This window comes from Falco biarmicus, chromosome 4, assembly GCF_023638135.1.
Source record: "Falco biarmicus isolate bFalBia1 chromosome 4, bFalBia1.pri, whole genome shotgun sequence".
Taxonomy (NCBI): domain Eukaryota; kingdom Metazoa; phylum Chordata; class Aves; order Falconiformes; family Falconidae; genus Falco; species Falco biarmicus.
The window spans coordinates 83,711,733-83,728,042 of record NC_079291.1 but is presented as its reverse complement, the minus strand read 5'-3'; the positions used below and the strand labels follow the sequence as shown (position 1 = coordinate 83,728,042).

At 42.8% G+C, this 16,310-nt stretch overlaps 1 protein-coding gene across 2 annotated transcripts in view; it reads right to left on the bottom strand.

Moving 5' to 3' along the window:
• Positions 1-665: 665 nt before the first annotated feature.
• FOXK1 (forkhead box K1) overlaps positions 666-16,310 on the bottom strand; it is a 56,185-nt gene continuing 40,540 nt past the window's right edge. Inside the window, exons 5-9 of one of the 2 annotated variants that reach the window (XM_056334810.1) lie at positions 15,775-15,968; positions 14,457-14,623; positions 13,467-13,748; positions 11,458-11,685; positions 666-9,176 (exon numbers count right to left, since the gene is read on the bottom strand). In XM_056334810.1, the coding sequence (XP_056190785.1) occupies positions 8,956-9,176; positions 11,458-11,685; positions 13,467-13,748; positions 14,457-14,623; positions 15,775-15,968 (1,092 nt within the window). In that variant the 3' untranslated portion in view covers positions 666-8,955. The remainder of the gene's footprint in view (positions 9,177-11,457; positions 11,686-13,466; positions 13,749-14,456; positions 14,624-15,774; positions 15,969-16,310) is intronic. The other variant, XM_056334811.1, reaches the window with a different exon arrangement.

The window sequence follows — 16,310 nt, the reverse complement described above, 5'->3', positions numbered from 1 at the left end:
CCTTGGGATACATGCTTGCTTTTTAAAAAGCACTGATAATGAAAACAAGTCACAAAAAATACTTTTGATATCAGCTGTAAAAAAAACAAAACACAAAACCCAAAAGAGCTGGCTAGAGATGTCTTGTACAGGCAACACTAGGAACTGAAATGCAAGCATGGCTTTAGCTCCCCCATCCATCCCCATCTTAAATTTAAGTGCCAAATCGAGGTGAAAGGGGTAAGGCTCCCCCAGATCTCTGTAGCAAAACACTTCTGTCGAGCCTTTGAGGTATTTCAGGCCCTCGTCTCACAGCAGCATTCCCCTAAGAACTCAGTGGGAATGTGCAGCTGCAGAACAGGGGGAGATTCAGATTTTTTTTTTTTTTTAAAGCAAATAACTCAGAGTTGGATCTGAATTTCCAGCTTTACCATCCATTGCTCACATACATCTTTTGATTTATCCCTAAACAGCTTTTAACAGTCCTTTGGATAACAGTCCTTTGGATAGCGACAGACTCTTGAATGCTCTATTTGGTGATGTGGAAGGTGGCTGGCATGCTGGACAAGGTGAGTCTCACTGCAGTACAAATGGCGTGTCCAGAACCCAAGACAACATACAGTCTTGTAAGATTTTTGTATTGTAAAGCCACTCCATTTTCTGTATCAGTATATTTGAATGAGATATTTTTTTTTTTTAACATTCTCTATTTTATTTGCCATTAAAGCAAAAAGATCTTACAGACAATACTCTGGTTCCTTCTACTTCAAGCCCATTTGGGAGAAGGGGAAAAAAAAATATCATTAAAGCTAGTTTAGGTTTACAGTAATTCATTTGCTACAGAGCCAACTTGCCTACTTAACAGCCTGGCCACATCTGAAGAGTGGCATATAAACCAGCAGAACATTAGGATGTTCTACACCAGACTTTTAGCAGCAAGGCAGTGAAACAGAAGGAAGTCTCACTTTTTCTGCTCTATTTAAACCTCATTTTTCTTCAGCTAACAGACATTTCTCCTCAACTTTGCCCTTAGATGTAAGGAAGGCTCTTTTTCAGACTGCTTTAAGTGGAACCAAGGTGGGACAGAAGCAGGACTGAAAAGTCTAGATCACAGCAAAGGTGCATTGCTTAATTCAGCAGCAGACACAAAGCAGTAACCAAATCCTAGGGGAAGTCTGGTTTTCACAAGGACTGTTTTCTGCTGAGGAAGAAAGCTGTTTCCTTTCACTGCTCCTACTCTAGTTACTCTTCTTATCACCTGTTCCTCCCTTAAGTATCAAAGCCCAACCATCAGACAGTAAACACCACGGTGAAGCATTCACTCAGGTCCCTACAGAGAAAGGAATTTCTACTTCTGGAAAAGTAATTAGGAAGCCAAGTATCACCTGCTTTAAAGAACAATTCTCACCAGGCCCAAGGGGGTCAAGAGACACACTTCTGTGAATTTCGTGATCCTTGTGGAATTAAGCCATGACTGAAATTGGGCCAGTTAGGTAAAATTTACTCTCTGTGAATGGGAACATTAGAAAAAACTCTCATGCATTGTTTTTAAGGGGATATACACACACCTCATGCCCCATGAAGAGACAGAAGCATCATAAAAGGAGAATAACCACACCACAGAGGAAAAGAAACCATTTCATAGTGCCCCAGTGTTAGCTTAGCCACCTGACAGACAGACAGGGAAGAATTCTTCAACCTTACAACATCCTCATAGACCCTCTATGAATTTCCTCTGTTAGAAATAAGGTCCCATTACTTACAGAGCAGAATCTGTAAAGAACTCCCCGATACCACATCTAGAGATAATTTGAGACAAGAAACTATTCCAGCTTTCATTAGTGCCATTTGGGGTTTTTTCTTGCCAGAAAAGCAGCATGGACCAGGGTTGCTGAAAGCATGACAAAGCCAGAAGCAGGGCTCCTACGCAAGGAAGATGCAAGTACCAAGTCACCTCTTCTGCTCTGCGAGAGGAATGAAAGCAATCACTGAAAGTAAAGCTGCTTCTACCAGCTGCTCACATTTGTTACAAAAATACATACATCATTCTTCTAGAATCAGTGCCTGGTGTGGGAATTTACCAACATACTGTATAAAAGTCTGTGTAAAGTACCATTTAAGAGAAAGAAATAGTCGTGGACCATTTATATATCTATATTGACACACATACTCACATACACACATTAATAAATACAAATTTTATGTTTACACAGATCTAATTTAATATTTTATGAAAAAAAAATATTTTAAGGGTTTCTTCCTTAGCTGCCACCTGTGAATTGTCAATGTTTTATTTCTATCTTGAGAGCAAAGGGGTAGACTTGGCAGAACTATCCTCAGGCTCTGAAACTTAAAAGTCACATGTAAGGAGAAGACCAGCCATACATTCTGAAGGGTTTTAATTCAGTGTTGGTAAATGAAAAAGTATCAAAAGAATTTTCTGAACATATAAATACAAAGGTTAAAAGTTGATTAAAAATCTGGAATTTAAATATAGTGCTCCAAGAAACCCAAGTATTTTTCAAAATGTCTTGCTCGGGCCAAAGTAAAATGCTCACTGCTGTATTACTGGCCCATGAAAGACACCCTAACAGAAAGCCCACCACCACAGCTAGGTATTTTCTACTGCTGATTAGTAGATGTGCATATATCCACACCATGTGCACAAACACATGCACTGTCCTGCCAATAACCCACCTAGCAGAGAGATGCTGATCTCATCACTGCCAAATAGCTGCTGGGCAGCTGCAGAGAGAGGCGCTCCAGCACGAAGTCACAGCTACGTTTTGATTAGGTGCAGATCAAAATGCAAGGCGGCATCACTTCCCAATCCCATCAGTTCCAGCAATCCAGATGACCTTGTAGTGTAACTGTTTTCTGCAGCACAGCTGGCTCCATCGTAAGCTACACTTTACGACAGTAGTGTATGCTACAGTAGTAGCAGCTTTGGCATAATTTTTCACCCAGAAGGAAACAAAAAGTTACATGACTGAACAATCTGTTGTGTAACTGCAACCTAACACACAGATTCTCACCAGATGCAGACCTTCAAGCAATGGCATTAAATTAAGAGCTGGATTAAAGGACTCTGGAGTTGACAGAAGCTACAAATAGAGGGGAAAAACTCTGATGGGGAGCAGAAACAGGAGCTGCCTGAGAGACTGGCTGGCAAAGGAAGACAGATCATTTGCTGCAGGATAGCATTTGCAAACTCAAAAGCTCAGTGTGCGGCAAGGGCAAAATTATGAAGCTAGTAATTTTCCTTCAGAGGCTCATTCTTAATGCTCTAGTCCAACTTATTAGCATCAGGACTAAAAAACCTGGAAGATTTTGCATTGGGGCAGAAACTCAAGGCAAGTTCCACATTGGATTGAAAGTATCATTTGATAAAGTAAAACACAGGTATTTTTAGAAGTGACCAGGATCCCTCAGTGCTGCCTCCTGTTCAAAAAGCTCCAAGACCCAAGCTAGCACTCTTTCTTGGAAGAGGGACAAGATGGTTGTATACATATGAATGCAATCCAGAGTATTTCCAGATCATTTTGCGACGCTTGTTTTGTACGCTTATAATTGTCTTGCAACAAGAGACCAAACAGGCACTGGGCTGTACTTGGAAAAAGCGTGGCTAGCAGGCAGAGCAAAGGGGTTCTTCTTCCACTCCATCCAGCATTTGTCAGATTCTATCTGTAGTGCTGTGCCCAGTTTTGGGATTCCCAGTACAAGACAGAGAGGAACCTTCTGCAGCAATTCCACCTGATGCTGTGGGAGCCTGAGCATGTGATGTTCGAGAAGAGACCGGGACAACCAGGTTGGTTCAGCTTAAGGAAAGAAATGGGGAAGGTCTTACTGGTGTCTTCAGCTACCTGATTGTAAGATACAGTGAAGGCAGGGCTACGCTTTTCTCAGATGTGTGATGTGAGGCAATTAACATGTGCAGCTTCATTGGAAATTCTTTTTAGGTGGCTAAGAAAAAGTTTTCACCTCGTGGGTGGTCAGAGTGGAACAGGGACCGGAGTCATGGAACTATCTCTGGAGATATTCAAACGTCAGATGAATATGGTCATAGCAACATGGACCTACTTTGAGCAGCAGGTTATAGTAGATACCTCTAAAGGTTTCTTCCAACCCAAGTTATCCTATATTTCTACACAGCTCTACCAATGGCAGCGACAAAGAAAATTTGATCTTCCCTAATAATGCAGCTTTATATGCTTTTTATTTAGAGTGATAAACTCTAAGTCACAGTTTAAACCTCAGAAACAAAGATGGAACAACCAAGCCATTGGAATTTAATCCTTAGATGCAGTAAGCTTGAAGAAACAGCTTTTGATCCTCTATGGAAGGATACAGAGCTATTGCTAGATTAAATCCTTGACATCCAAGATCCCCAAAGCTAGCTATAGCAGGGAAATGTTTCTCCTTTCAACCTACATTTTGACATTCATCTACACACTAGCACACATCAGAGTGATACCAAATATCTCACTGGGAACCGCCCTTGCTAACACAGATGAAAAGCTCTAACATCAATTTAACATCCCTAACAGTCAGTGAAAAAGTGTTCCATACCACACTGTATGAAAGCTCAGGTCAAGATGCTCTCACTTGCTTAGATATAGATCCCTAGACTTCTGAGCCTCAGGTTTTATTGTACTGCTGGCATTTCCCTACTGAAAAAGGGGGAAAATAATGTGGAAGTTAACTCTGAATGACAGTTCTAAGCCAGTACACAAGACAGATGTCAAACATACAAACCCAAGTTCTTGCCCCCCAGAACCTGAAGCCAGACCATGACATTGATTGCAGAAGCACTGCAGAGGCTTTAGCTATTACTTAACTATTTCTTTCCTCTTACAAAGCTTTAACATCTCTCTGAAAACATACTCCTGAAACACACTCCTGAACAAGCTGTGCCCAACAGTAACGTGTCTAAAATACAGTATGAAAATAAGATACAGGGTGACCAAATTGACCTTTTTCAACCTGCTCTGGAGCTCCATGTGTCCCACAGGTATTTTCATTCTTGAGTCCTTGGGCAGAGCTTAATGCAAGGTGCTGCTCCCATCAGTGGATGAAAGTGAATGGATATGCTACAGGGGACAGTGTTAATGTATGGGGGAGGGAGGAATATGGGAAGAAAAAGGAATTGAAAAGAATATATGAGCTAATCATGAACTTCATGCTCAGCACTGTATTGTGTTACCACTAAATCAGATTAACTTGATATCACTGTAAAAAGGTTCCTGTATATCAAGAGCCAAGGTCAAGACAAAACAGTAACTAAGGAATTCTAGTGGAATAAACCCAGGAACAACTGCACTCACTTCTTGCAAGCTGAGGCAACAGAAGTTGCTGTGAACTGACCACAGCCAAAGTAAAATCAGTTTTTGTCACTGCCCAAGATGAAAAAAACAACCAAACCCAACAAAACCATTGATAGTGAACAGTGAAAAGTGACTTCACACTTTAACAACTTGGAATTAAAGTTTTCCCAGGTTTAGGTTATAGCAGGTTAAATATTCAATGTGCCTTGACCTTTGTCGGACAGCAGAAGATGAGTGAAGCCTCCAACTCATCTCCCCCTTCAAACTTCCCTCAGTTAATATAACTGAAGATGTAAGATGGAACTTGTTAGACAACTTAAAATAATCCAAGCACTGCATATAACCATTAAGCTAAACATTTTCTTTCTAGTTGAAGACTTAATTCTACCAATTCTACCAACAAATTAATTCTCACTCCTCTGCAGTGCTCAAAACAAAGCCTGGGGAATCGGGACTGATATGTACAAAAGAGTAGTGCTGCTTTCCAGACTGAGCAGTGTGCTGAAAGAATTAATCTGGAGGCCTGAAACAAGATGTCCCCATCTCACGTGCTCCAGATGAGAACCACGTTTTTCCATAGCTCAAGAGGATTTAGTAAGAACTGTTATTTTACGTAGTATCAGGCAATGATATAGGTAATGTATTAGCAAACCTACAAAAAATTTTGAGTGGCATGGCTGCTTCCTACAGTAGCAGGAGGATGCAGCAGACTGATAAAGCAAAAATCCCCTGACAGGACGAACAGAGTTCAACGCCTTAAGCAGAACAGGTAAACAGATCAAAGATATTTGCTTGTCCTCAACTCACATTTTAACCAGCAGGCATCGAGAGCCACAAAAGGAAGACTGAGAAAGTGTTATTCCATTCTAAATACTTAGGAGGCAGATCTATACACACAACCTGAGGATGGACTTTGAAGAGGTATCTATGAAGCAGCAGCTGGTGTATGAAAACCCTGTCATTGAGCCGATTTACTTCTATGGTGCTGGAATGGTGCTGGACTAGTTTACTTAAGTTTAGGGCCTAATTATTTAGGCTTTCCATGAAAAAAAGCAGCAGTAAAGAAAAAAAATCCACAAAACTTTGGCAGATTCACATTCTGAACATTTCTGAATAATTCTGTTGGTTGCTCATCCTGCGCTGACTCACCCGATGTACTAGAAACCCAGGCTCCTCTGCTGCGGGCCAGCTTCCTAGCCTCAGGGCTGTTTCAGAGGCGTGCCTGTATCTAAACCAGCAGTCACCCCAAAGTAATGATTAATCACAGATAAACGATGCTGCACTCTCACTTGTGTGTTCTTCCTTGAAATCCATTTTATTGAATTCTGGCTTTGAAAAGGCTACAGAAAACAGGGCTAATCATGTGCTTTTCTGCTATGCCGCACCTAGCCTTCCCAGCAGGAAAAGTGACAGCTGGAGGCTGGCCTGCTTCAATTACTTTGTGGTCTGTAACAATCCTCCTTCACAAAATCATTTCAAAGTACTAAAATCCAATCTAATAACTTGTCAGTAAAGGCACACACCTAAATTATGAAAGCCTAGCTGTAGATAAACGAACTGTCCTGAATATTCTGTGTGCCTCTAACTGCAGAAAGTAACCCCAGATCATGAGACCAACAAGTTTTTTCTTTCTTCCAGAAATATTTCTCACAAAACAATTAGCTTGAGAATAAACATGGCTGGGTTTTATTCAGGTGGTAAGACTCAGCTGTTGAATAGCGTTTGGCAAAGAGAAAGGAAACCTAAAAGGGAACAAGTCATGCCAGCTGATAGCTCGTGGATTTCCTCCCCCTCCCTAGATTCCAGCAGACGTTGAACGGTTGTGCCTTACCCCCAAACCCCCATGGACACACTGACAGTATCATTTACTGCACATTGGGGAAATCTTTTTGCAACATGTTTATGCTGTGGACTTGCCTCTCTGCTCTGCAATAGCATGGTCAGACTGTACACCTGACAATAAATCAGTACATATAGGGGGATAACCTACCAAAGGCACACCCCATCCCTTGTAAGTTTCTCTTGCCATTAACAAAGCCATAACACTTTTTAAATTAAAAGATCTCTGCTGTGCTGCCAGAAGACAAGTTAGCCAAGGGGATTGCAAACAGGCACAAAACCAAAGGGGTTAGCTGGAGGCTATGCAGGGGGCGACTTCTTTGCCAGTCACAAAGTGTTACATGCACCCACTGTTCCACATGGCTGAACTGACTCAAATCTGCTTTACTCACATGACATACTTGTAGTACATGATGAGACTGAAATACAGTTTGAGTAAAAAGCCTCCTCCTAAATGGCCAAACCAAATGGTCTTCAAAGGAGGAGAGATGGGGGAGGGAGCCAAGCAATCAAAGGAAACCTCCAAACTCCTTTTGGAAAACCTGTTCAAGACCTTCAGTGACTGTTGCCACATGGAAATACAAGGCCTATTTTGCCTTGGTCTCTACACCCTTACAGAATTTGTATTAAACACTGTGCGAACTCTGCTGCCTCTCACCCCAGCTCTTAACTTCCCTCTCAGAATAACACCAGAGCTTTGCTGTTAGCCACAGCAGAGGGCCAGTGACCGACTCCTACCCAGCCCTGGCCTCCTGACCATCATCCATCTAGTAGAGGACCACACTACCTACAGGAGGTGAAAGTGGACTGCTTTAGTACAGAAGACTAATCAATATTTTCGGAATTTCACAGAGACAGTGGCAATGTCTTCACCTGCAGTGCTACTCTGAACGAAACCTGGTGCTCCAGCACAGGATGTGATCAATCAAATGCACACAGAACCTTTTGGAGACACCCTTACCCATGCGATCCTCAGTCATCAAGATACTTTGGCTGTTGTCCAGAGCAAGTGAAGAAATCACTGAAGGTACAAACCCCTTTGTTTTTAATATCTTTACAGGAACCAAGTTAATACAGTTCCTCTGTCATCTTATTCTCCCTCAGACAGAATGGAGAGAAGTTGCATCTGGAAATCCAGGTGGCTGAGCCCTGTAACTCATCCTCCTGAATCCCTACATAAATAAGCATTTGTTCATATTCAGAATTTTTCTGTTTTGAAAAACAAAAAAATCATTTGCCTTTTTCTTTAAGCTTGGTACCATGTTTCTTTAATGTTGTTGTGAGATACTGCACCCATCTTTCAGCATTTGATCGCCTTAGGTGGCCTTTTTAAAACGGTCCTATGATTCAAAGCTGAGAGGCACAGTATTAAGGCATAGAAAATGAGGAGTTCTCTTTCCAGGGAGCAGACTGTATTTTTTGTGTTACATTCCTTTAGATGCCGAACTGCAAATCCCATCCCCTTGGAGCCAAAAGGGGAAAAGACAGTTACAAATATCCCAGCAGCCATACAATCAGTTGTCTGTATTTTTTTTTGAATCTTTTGTTTTTAAAAAAGGAAAAAAATATCCCATAGGTAAAGACAGAACAGAGTTCCAGACATGGGTTCTTGGGAGGGGGTTTCCATTCTTTTTGGCACCTTGTGATTCTAACAGCTGTTGTCCTCCCATTTAAAAATCTGACTTTGAAAAGAGCTCTTTATCCGATATGTTCTGAGCTGTTACAGTTGTGGTTTGTTTCTTTTGAAAGCTGCTTTAGGGCTCCTGCCATCCCATGCCCACCCCACATCACTCCAGCTCCTCCCACCGGTTCTTCATTCACTGGTTGCCTGTCCTTGTGGCATTGTAGATGTGATGACTCCAGTTTGGGCTGGGATTGCTCCACTGGACTCTTCTATCCGGGGTCTTTTGACTTCAGGTTCACTGGAAGAGGCTGCTGCTGTCTCTTCGGTCCTTGTCTCACATACCCGGCTGACTACAACAGGAGCGGACGAGCTGGCCTGGGCAGCAAGGAGCTGCAATGGATTTGTAAGAGCTGAGAAGTAGGATGAGAGAGAAAGAATTAGTGTGATGAAGTAGTACAAGTGTTTATGATTCCAGGAAGCAAGAAAACAAAACACCAGTCAAACAAGATAGCTGGCACATATTCAACTGTTGTTTTCAAGTCCATTTTGAAAGACTTGCTAGCTTTGTCTCTCCCTCTCTCCCGACAATCTCAGCTTTGTGCAAGTTCACCAAACTGTTAATAACCCCTTTCATAGAACTTCCTTCTTGCTATCCATTGTCAAAGGAGGCACTGCCAGCTAAGCATTCATCTCCAGAAGGGGAGGAATAATCCCCTGTTAAAGCTACAGCACACCTCTGTAACAGGCAGTTCTCTGGCCACCTACAATCAGCACATCTTGCAAGCTACAGCATCTGTGTGCCATGCCTCCAGTTTAGAAGGCTCTCTTTAGCCCTGTTTGCACAGTGAGAGCAGCCAGTCTCTTGGGAAACTAGATTAGAATCCAAATATTGACTGTACTGACATCTCACTTGTGAAAGGGGCGGGAAAGAATTTTGCCAGACAACCAAATGTGTTCCCATCAGAACTGGGATCAGAACATAGGAATTTCTGGCTCCCAATCTTATATTCCAGTACTGACAAAAGATCTCACCCTCATATTAATCAAAGTGGTGAGGGGGGAAAAAAAAAAAAAAAAAAAAGACAATTTAAGCAGCAACCCTCTAAAAAAAATGTCTACAATTCCTAGTTCCAGACAGAGAATGTGCTTACACACTGGCTTTGGCACACAACACTGCTTGCAAAACAAAATACACGCAGGTTTTGGACTCTGCATCAATCGGAGAGGCAGCCAAAGGGGACTCGGGAGACAGCACATCCTCTGCCCTCCAGACTGGTTTGCAAAGGATGGAATGACACAACATTACTAGTGTGTTCACTAAGTGCATCAAAGAAGGAGCCTTAGGATAAATAAACAAAGCAAACAGAACAAAGGCCCTCAAAGCCCAGCAACTTCTACCCAGGCATGGGAAGGAGGCTGCAGAGTATCAAAGGGACAAAGGAAAAATATTAGGGTAAGGATGAGGGCAGTCGCCAATTACAGTTCAGTGACTTAAGAGAACCTAAACCATGCGGTTGAAGAGAAGTTCGCTTCGTACAAATAAGGTCAAGAGACTCAGGCTGTATTTTGTGAACCAGAAAATTCACTACCACTTACAAAAAACCCCTCAGATACAACTGGAATACCTTCCAGTTTGATAAGACTGCTAGAAGAATTGTTGAGATTAGAATATCTTAACATAAAAATGTTAAATAAAAAAAGCTGCCTGATTCTACATTAGACAAACCCTACCGCTTGGCAGCAACTTCACCTATCTGATCTATTGAATACCTTAATATCCTAGTTGCATAAAAACGTTATCATTATCATTTTTTCATCGCTGCAATAGCATTCTTACATTTCCAGTGCAAGCCAGGTGATACTGCAAATAGACATGGCAGAATATTCTGTAGAAACATTCCCATCTTCATGAAAACCATCCAAATTCCACCAGTGCCCTTAATTTCAAACACCCCATAAGCACCAGCCTGGGAGGGCAGAGGTGCTTAGCATCTCATTGAAAACGGCTGTAAGAAACCTGTTTTCAGGTGAACAGGTTTTGTTCAGCTAAGGATGATGACTGAGGTGCTGAGCAAACACTAAGAGGAGGCTAGTATGGGGTTTTAAAAATCAGGCTTGACAAATGACTAGAACACATCCTCTATATAAAAAAATCCCACATTCGTTCACCTGATGGAATAGATCTTATTTCTCTCAGGCTCTAAGACCTTAAGATGGGAAAGTATGTTAATTTTCTTAATACTCTATGTATTTCACAAGATCTAAAGAGCACCACTGAAATTTTATTATTTGGCCTGCTGAAAGCAGCAGCTGTTGGTCAGAAGCAAACAAAAAAAATTAAAACAGGCTCTACATGAGAATCACCAACACTTCCAACAAATTACCCTCAAAAGGTAGAGAGTACAAGTAATAATAAATGCATAGAGGAGGACAAAGGAAAGACTTTTCAGAAGCAACGCTAGATAGCAAAAGTCTTCCAGCTAGGGAAAGTGAGCAAACAGAAGTGGACAGAACGATATCTACCACTGACATTTACAGCCAGAGGCGAAGAATTGGCATACCTTTGGAATTATGGGACATATGGAATAACTTGATATATATTAAGAAGAGAATAACCCTCACAGCTTTACAACCTAACTGCTAAATGCAGAGAGCAATCAAAAACCAGAAAGCAATGGAAATAGAGCCTACCGTAAGCGCTGCCGGTGATGCTGTTGGTGGGGACAGCATGTTTCCCATTCTGAGTGACTGCCCGCACAGGGAGCTGATGCTGTCCAATGGTCACTGGAGCTGCCTGCTGAAGGATCGTGACTGTCTGTCCTGGAACACCCTGTGCCATCTGACTGGCAACTGTCTGAATAACACGGCTGGCTGTAGGTATTGTGGCAAATGCAATCGTTGGCTTTTCATCCATGCCTACTTAAGAGCAGAAGAGACAATCATTTTCTACCCTGGCTTAGAGGCAGGCTTTATTCTCATTAACGTTTTAGCAGTGACACATACCCCAGGCTTACCAATGTGAAAATACCTCAGTACCACAGAAGGTCAGGGATGACTATTTGCAAACACTAAAATATTCTCTATTGCACATATACTCTATCAATATCAAAAACATTTTTCTTACAGCATAAGCCACACAGCCAAAAAAAAATAATAATAAAGATCATAAACTTGACCCTTTGTCCTAAAAAGGCATCATCTCCCTTACTGGCACATAATAGCTGTGATATGGACAGCAGTCACTGCAAATCTCATAGCTTACTGTGTAATTACAGGCAAATTGGCCTGACTCAATACCACACAGCAGGAGAAGGCATTAAGATCTTAAACAATGCCTGGAGCCAAAAGTCTGCAACAGCTTGCTGTCAGACCTGCATGTAGGTTGATTTACAAGGAGGTCTTCCCACAGCTGCAAGCTTTTGCTAGCTGTGGAAGCACAGGAACGAACCAGGAGGGATAAAAAAAAAAAAATTAAAAAAGAAGGGCTGAGTTTCTGGATAGAGATAACTGTGTGAGAGCACTCAAACACTTCTCTCACTTCCCAGGACAAGTAAGGGGTCAATTAAGCAGGTATGTAACAGATAGAGGACAGCGCTGGACATGCAGGAAAGGCGGGCAACCACTCTTCTCTTCCAGGGGCTCTGTGGGTCTTAAAGCAGGGAAGGCAGGAAGCACAAACTCATTAGTCATGTAGGAAGAGAAGACTTCTCCCATTTTAACATGAGTAGACAACAAGAACTGAGTTAGATGGGACACACAAGCATTGATCTGAGACCTGTAAGCAAGCTGACGGGAAGCAGAGAAAAGGCAAGGAAAGCAGGGACATTAGGAAGGCGAATGGAGTAACCAGGAAAGACAAAGGGAAAGTAGAGACCAGAAAAGGATATGAGCGGGAATAAGAGAAGGACAAGTAGGGAAAGAACAAGTGACAGCAAGAACTAGTGAAAGAAGGGAGCAGGTGACAGATAGGCAGCTGCAACTGTTAGTGCTTCAGGAACATGTATGGGATCCAGACAGGAATTTCTAGAGAATGCAAGTGAAACTCAAGCAAGATTCCCAACGAACAAAAAATGTTAGTGGTCCTGCTATTGCAGTAGGGGAAGATCTTTGTCAGTTTTTTCTTTCCCTCAGAGAAGAGCTACTGCCCCACTGCCCACATAAAAGCAGAGTGACTAGTCTTGCTGCTGGCACTACACACATCTACCTTGTAGCACTAAGCCCTTCTGAAACGTTGAGCAGACAAGGTGTTGTCTAGATCACAGCAAGAGAACATTTAACTCACTAAATCCCCCAAGGCTGGAATTTCCAGCTTAGGAGAAGAGGCCTTTGTTCTAACTAGTTCTTGAAGATTACTTTAGTGGGGCACTGCCTGCACTTCCAGAAGCACATGCCTTCCTCTAGGAATCCAGGCCTGCAGAAAAGGGCTCAATCATTTATTTACAAGGCCATCCTGAAGCAGAGAGTTTCAGCTTTTCCCAGGCCACCTCTTTTGGCAAGAAAGGAGACAAGGAGCACAGATGTTCTGCTCACTGCTGGAGACATCAAAATGGATGAACTTTCACTTGATTTAAGTTTTACCTGGAGAAATATCTTTTGTTAAAGACTAAGGACTCAGTGAGTGAAACAGTGTTTGACTATCCACCCCCCCTCAAGCCTGCTCAAGACTTATTAGCAGAATAGCAAGGGAGGTGAAAAGCTACCTCGGTGGTCACCAGCTAAGTCCAACACTGCTCCTGCAGCTTCATGAGCTGCTCCTGCTGTGCCCTGATTTGTGAGGATGTATCCATTCGCTGAGTTTGCAGAGGAGGTCACAACTCTGACCATTGTAACAGTGGGAGCTTGCTGAACTACATGAATTGCATGACATGAAGGCTGTTGAGAAGTCACTATTGACGCTGGCATGTATGCGACTGGTTTTGCCACCAGAGTAGATGGTCGGGGAGGAACAGCCATAATCACTGGCTGGGCACTGACTGGAGATCCTAGACAGAAGAGAGAAGCATACATTAACAGGAAAGGCAAAAAGGCCTCCATTCATTTCACCCATGTACTTCTAATCTGCAACACTCAGTCCTTCAGCATTGGCAGGAGTGGTGACAGGGAACAGAGAATAAGACTTCAGAAGTACCATTGTCTATCTTCTCTTTCTTAACTTACAAAACCCTTACTTGCCACCCGAGTACATTTCTGTGAACAAAAGCCACAATAAGCACAAAAAAGGAAGCTTTACTTAATGAGCTTTGTCCCCCAGCCTCACCAGGAACACTCTATACATCAAGCTAGTCACAGCACAGCTAGACAAACAGATACTTAACAGGGCTTCACAAATTACCAAAGCCCTGGCCCCAGCATGACAGAGCTCTGCATAGCCAAGCTGATCTTACCCAGAAGGCTGGCAAGTTAGTGAGAGCGAGCTACAGACTGCCAGGGCTACTCTGTCAGCTCTTTAGAGCTACCTGGTTCAAGGTTAGCTCATGCATTTCTACACATCCTTTATGTCCTGCCCCCTCGTCCAAAGGCTAGTAAGAAAAATAGTCTTAAGTTGCATATGCATCATCAGTCTTTAAACATGAAGTGGAAAGAGACCCAGATCCTCCTGTAACACACTGGCAGAAGCATTCCTGTGGTGTCCCCGGCATGGCACTTGCTGCAACTGAACAGTCACCATCTGTGAAACAAGAGCTACTCACCAGGTGCACTCTGTGAATACCGATACTCTGGAACTGAGGCTAACTTTGACCCAAAGTCGTGATCATGTGGAACGGGTGAGCCCTCCCGTGATAGGCACTCTGGAGTCTGTAGGCCACTAGAGTGAGGGGACAGCAGGCCAGGGTGAGTAGGGGAGGCAGGAGCACTCCTGAAACACCAGAACATAGTGTTGGCAGGTGTAGATGCATTTTGACCACAAGACAGCAGCAGAGACCAAGAGTTATCTCCAGCACAGGACTCTCAAGCAGAAGGACAGACTTTTCTTCCATACTACCCACTACAGTCTTGCTGGGAAGAGTTGAAAGGTACACAGTAACCTCACCAAACACTCTAGCACCAAATACTGTCAGATTATTCCTTGCTGAAGGGAATTAGACCCTTCAGAGCCTGCTTATTTTAACACCCAGTGCTGACAGAGAACCTGTTAAGTGCCTCATGTTCAGATCAGTTTTATAGTTTCAGGCCATTCTCAAAGGATCTTTGACAGTGTTTGAGAGCCACGGGGAGAGAAAGAAAGATGCAGTATAGAATCAAGTGTCTGGCCCTGCATATGCCAAAAGGATGCTCCCCCTTCTCTCTGCTGCCTCCCTCCCCAGCCACTTGGTTGCCATCTCTGGCAGCCACTGAACACATGAGGAATCGAACATTTCTTTAATGAGAAACAAGATAGAGAAGCTATCAGCTGAAAAAGTCTCCCCCTGCTTCCCCCGATTTTAACAGACAGAAAAGGTGTGGGAGGAATGTTACATGAAACTGCTCCAGTTAGTGTTGAATTGCAAGTCTTATTCTCACAGCTACAGGGCTCAGAGAAAGCTGCTGCTACAAAAAGCTCCTCTTTTGCAGGTACACCGCCGACTGGAGTGGCTACACAGAACACCCCCACTGCTTCACTGCTGACAACCATGATCAACCTGATCCTCCCTGCAGGAGAGCATTTTAAATACCACAAGTTATTCCCACTATGATCTAATCCACATCTAAACACAGCTTTCTTGAAATGAGAGACTGGCATCTCAAAACTTATTCCAGTGATAACCGCTTTGGATTTCTTTGAAATGATGCCAGAACAGATACGTTATTTGATGCATTTTGGTAGTTCAGTTCTGGATATTTTTTTTTCCCCTTTTCTTCTGTAAACACTGAAGTCAGAACAATTTTCAGATTATGCCTCAGGACCAGTTAACTATATTACCTCTCAAAACTACAAACAGAAGTAAAGTTTGCTCACTGTACTTCAGGAGAAGGTTTTGTTTTCTTTGTAGTGAGTTTGGCATAGAGATTAGAGGAAACTGAAGTTACCTAGAGGAGAGAGGCCCAAAAGGTGTTCGGAAGCAGGACACTCCTCTTTGCCTTCGTTTTCTAAACGCTTGCTCTACTAGTTTGGCTTCAGAGGCAGGGTCAATTCGCCAAAAGGAGCCCTTTCCAGGCTCCTCCTGGGAGCGTGGGACTTTAATGAAGTAACGGTTCAAGGAGAGGTTGTGCCGAATGGAATTCTGCAGGAAGCAGAGGAATGAGATTATTATTTTGCCATGAGGAAGCCTATAACAAAGACAAATGGGTTTCGCCACACAGCTTGGAAAAATAAAATACACACTGCCAGAATCAGCGATAAAGACATAAACAAGTCACTGAACTTGCATAGCTCCAAAGTCATGGGAGAGCTGCAAAAGAAAACCTGGGGAAGTATGTCAGAGTCTCTACTAACCACGCTGAAAGGTAGGTTCGCTTAGTACTACACCATCACTTAAACACATCTGGAACCAGGTAGTGCAGTGACTTTTCTGTGGAAAGCAAAGACAGCAGAGCTTTTGCTGAGGCAGGGGGAAATCACTAAA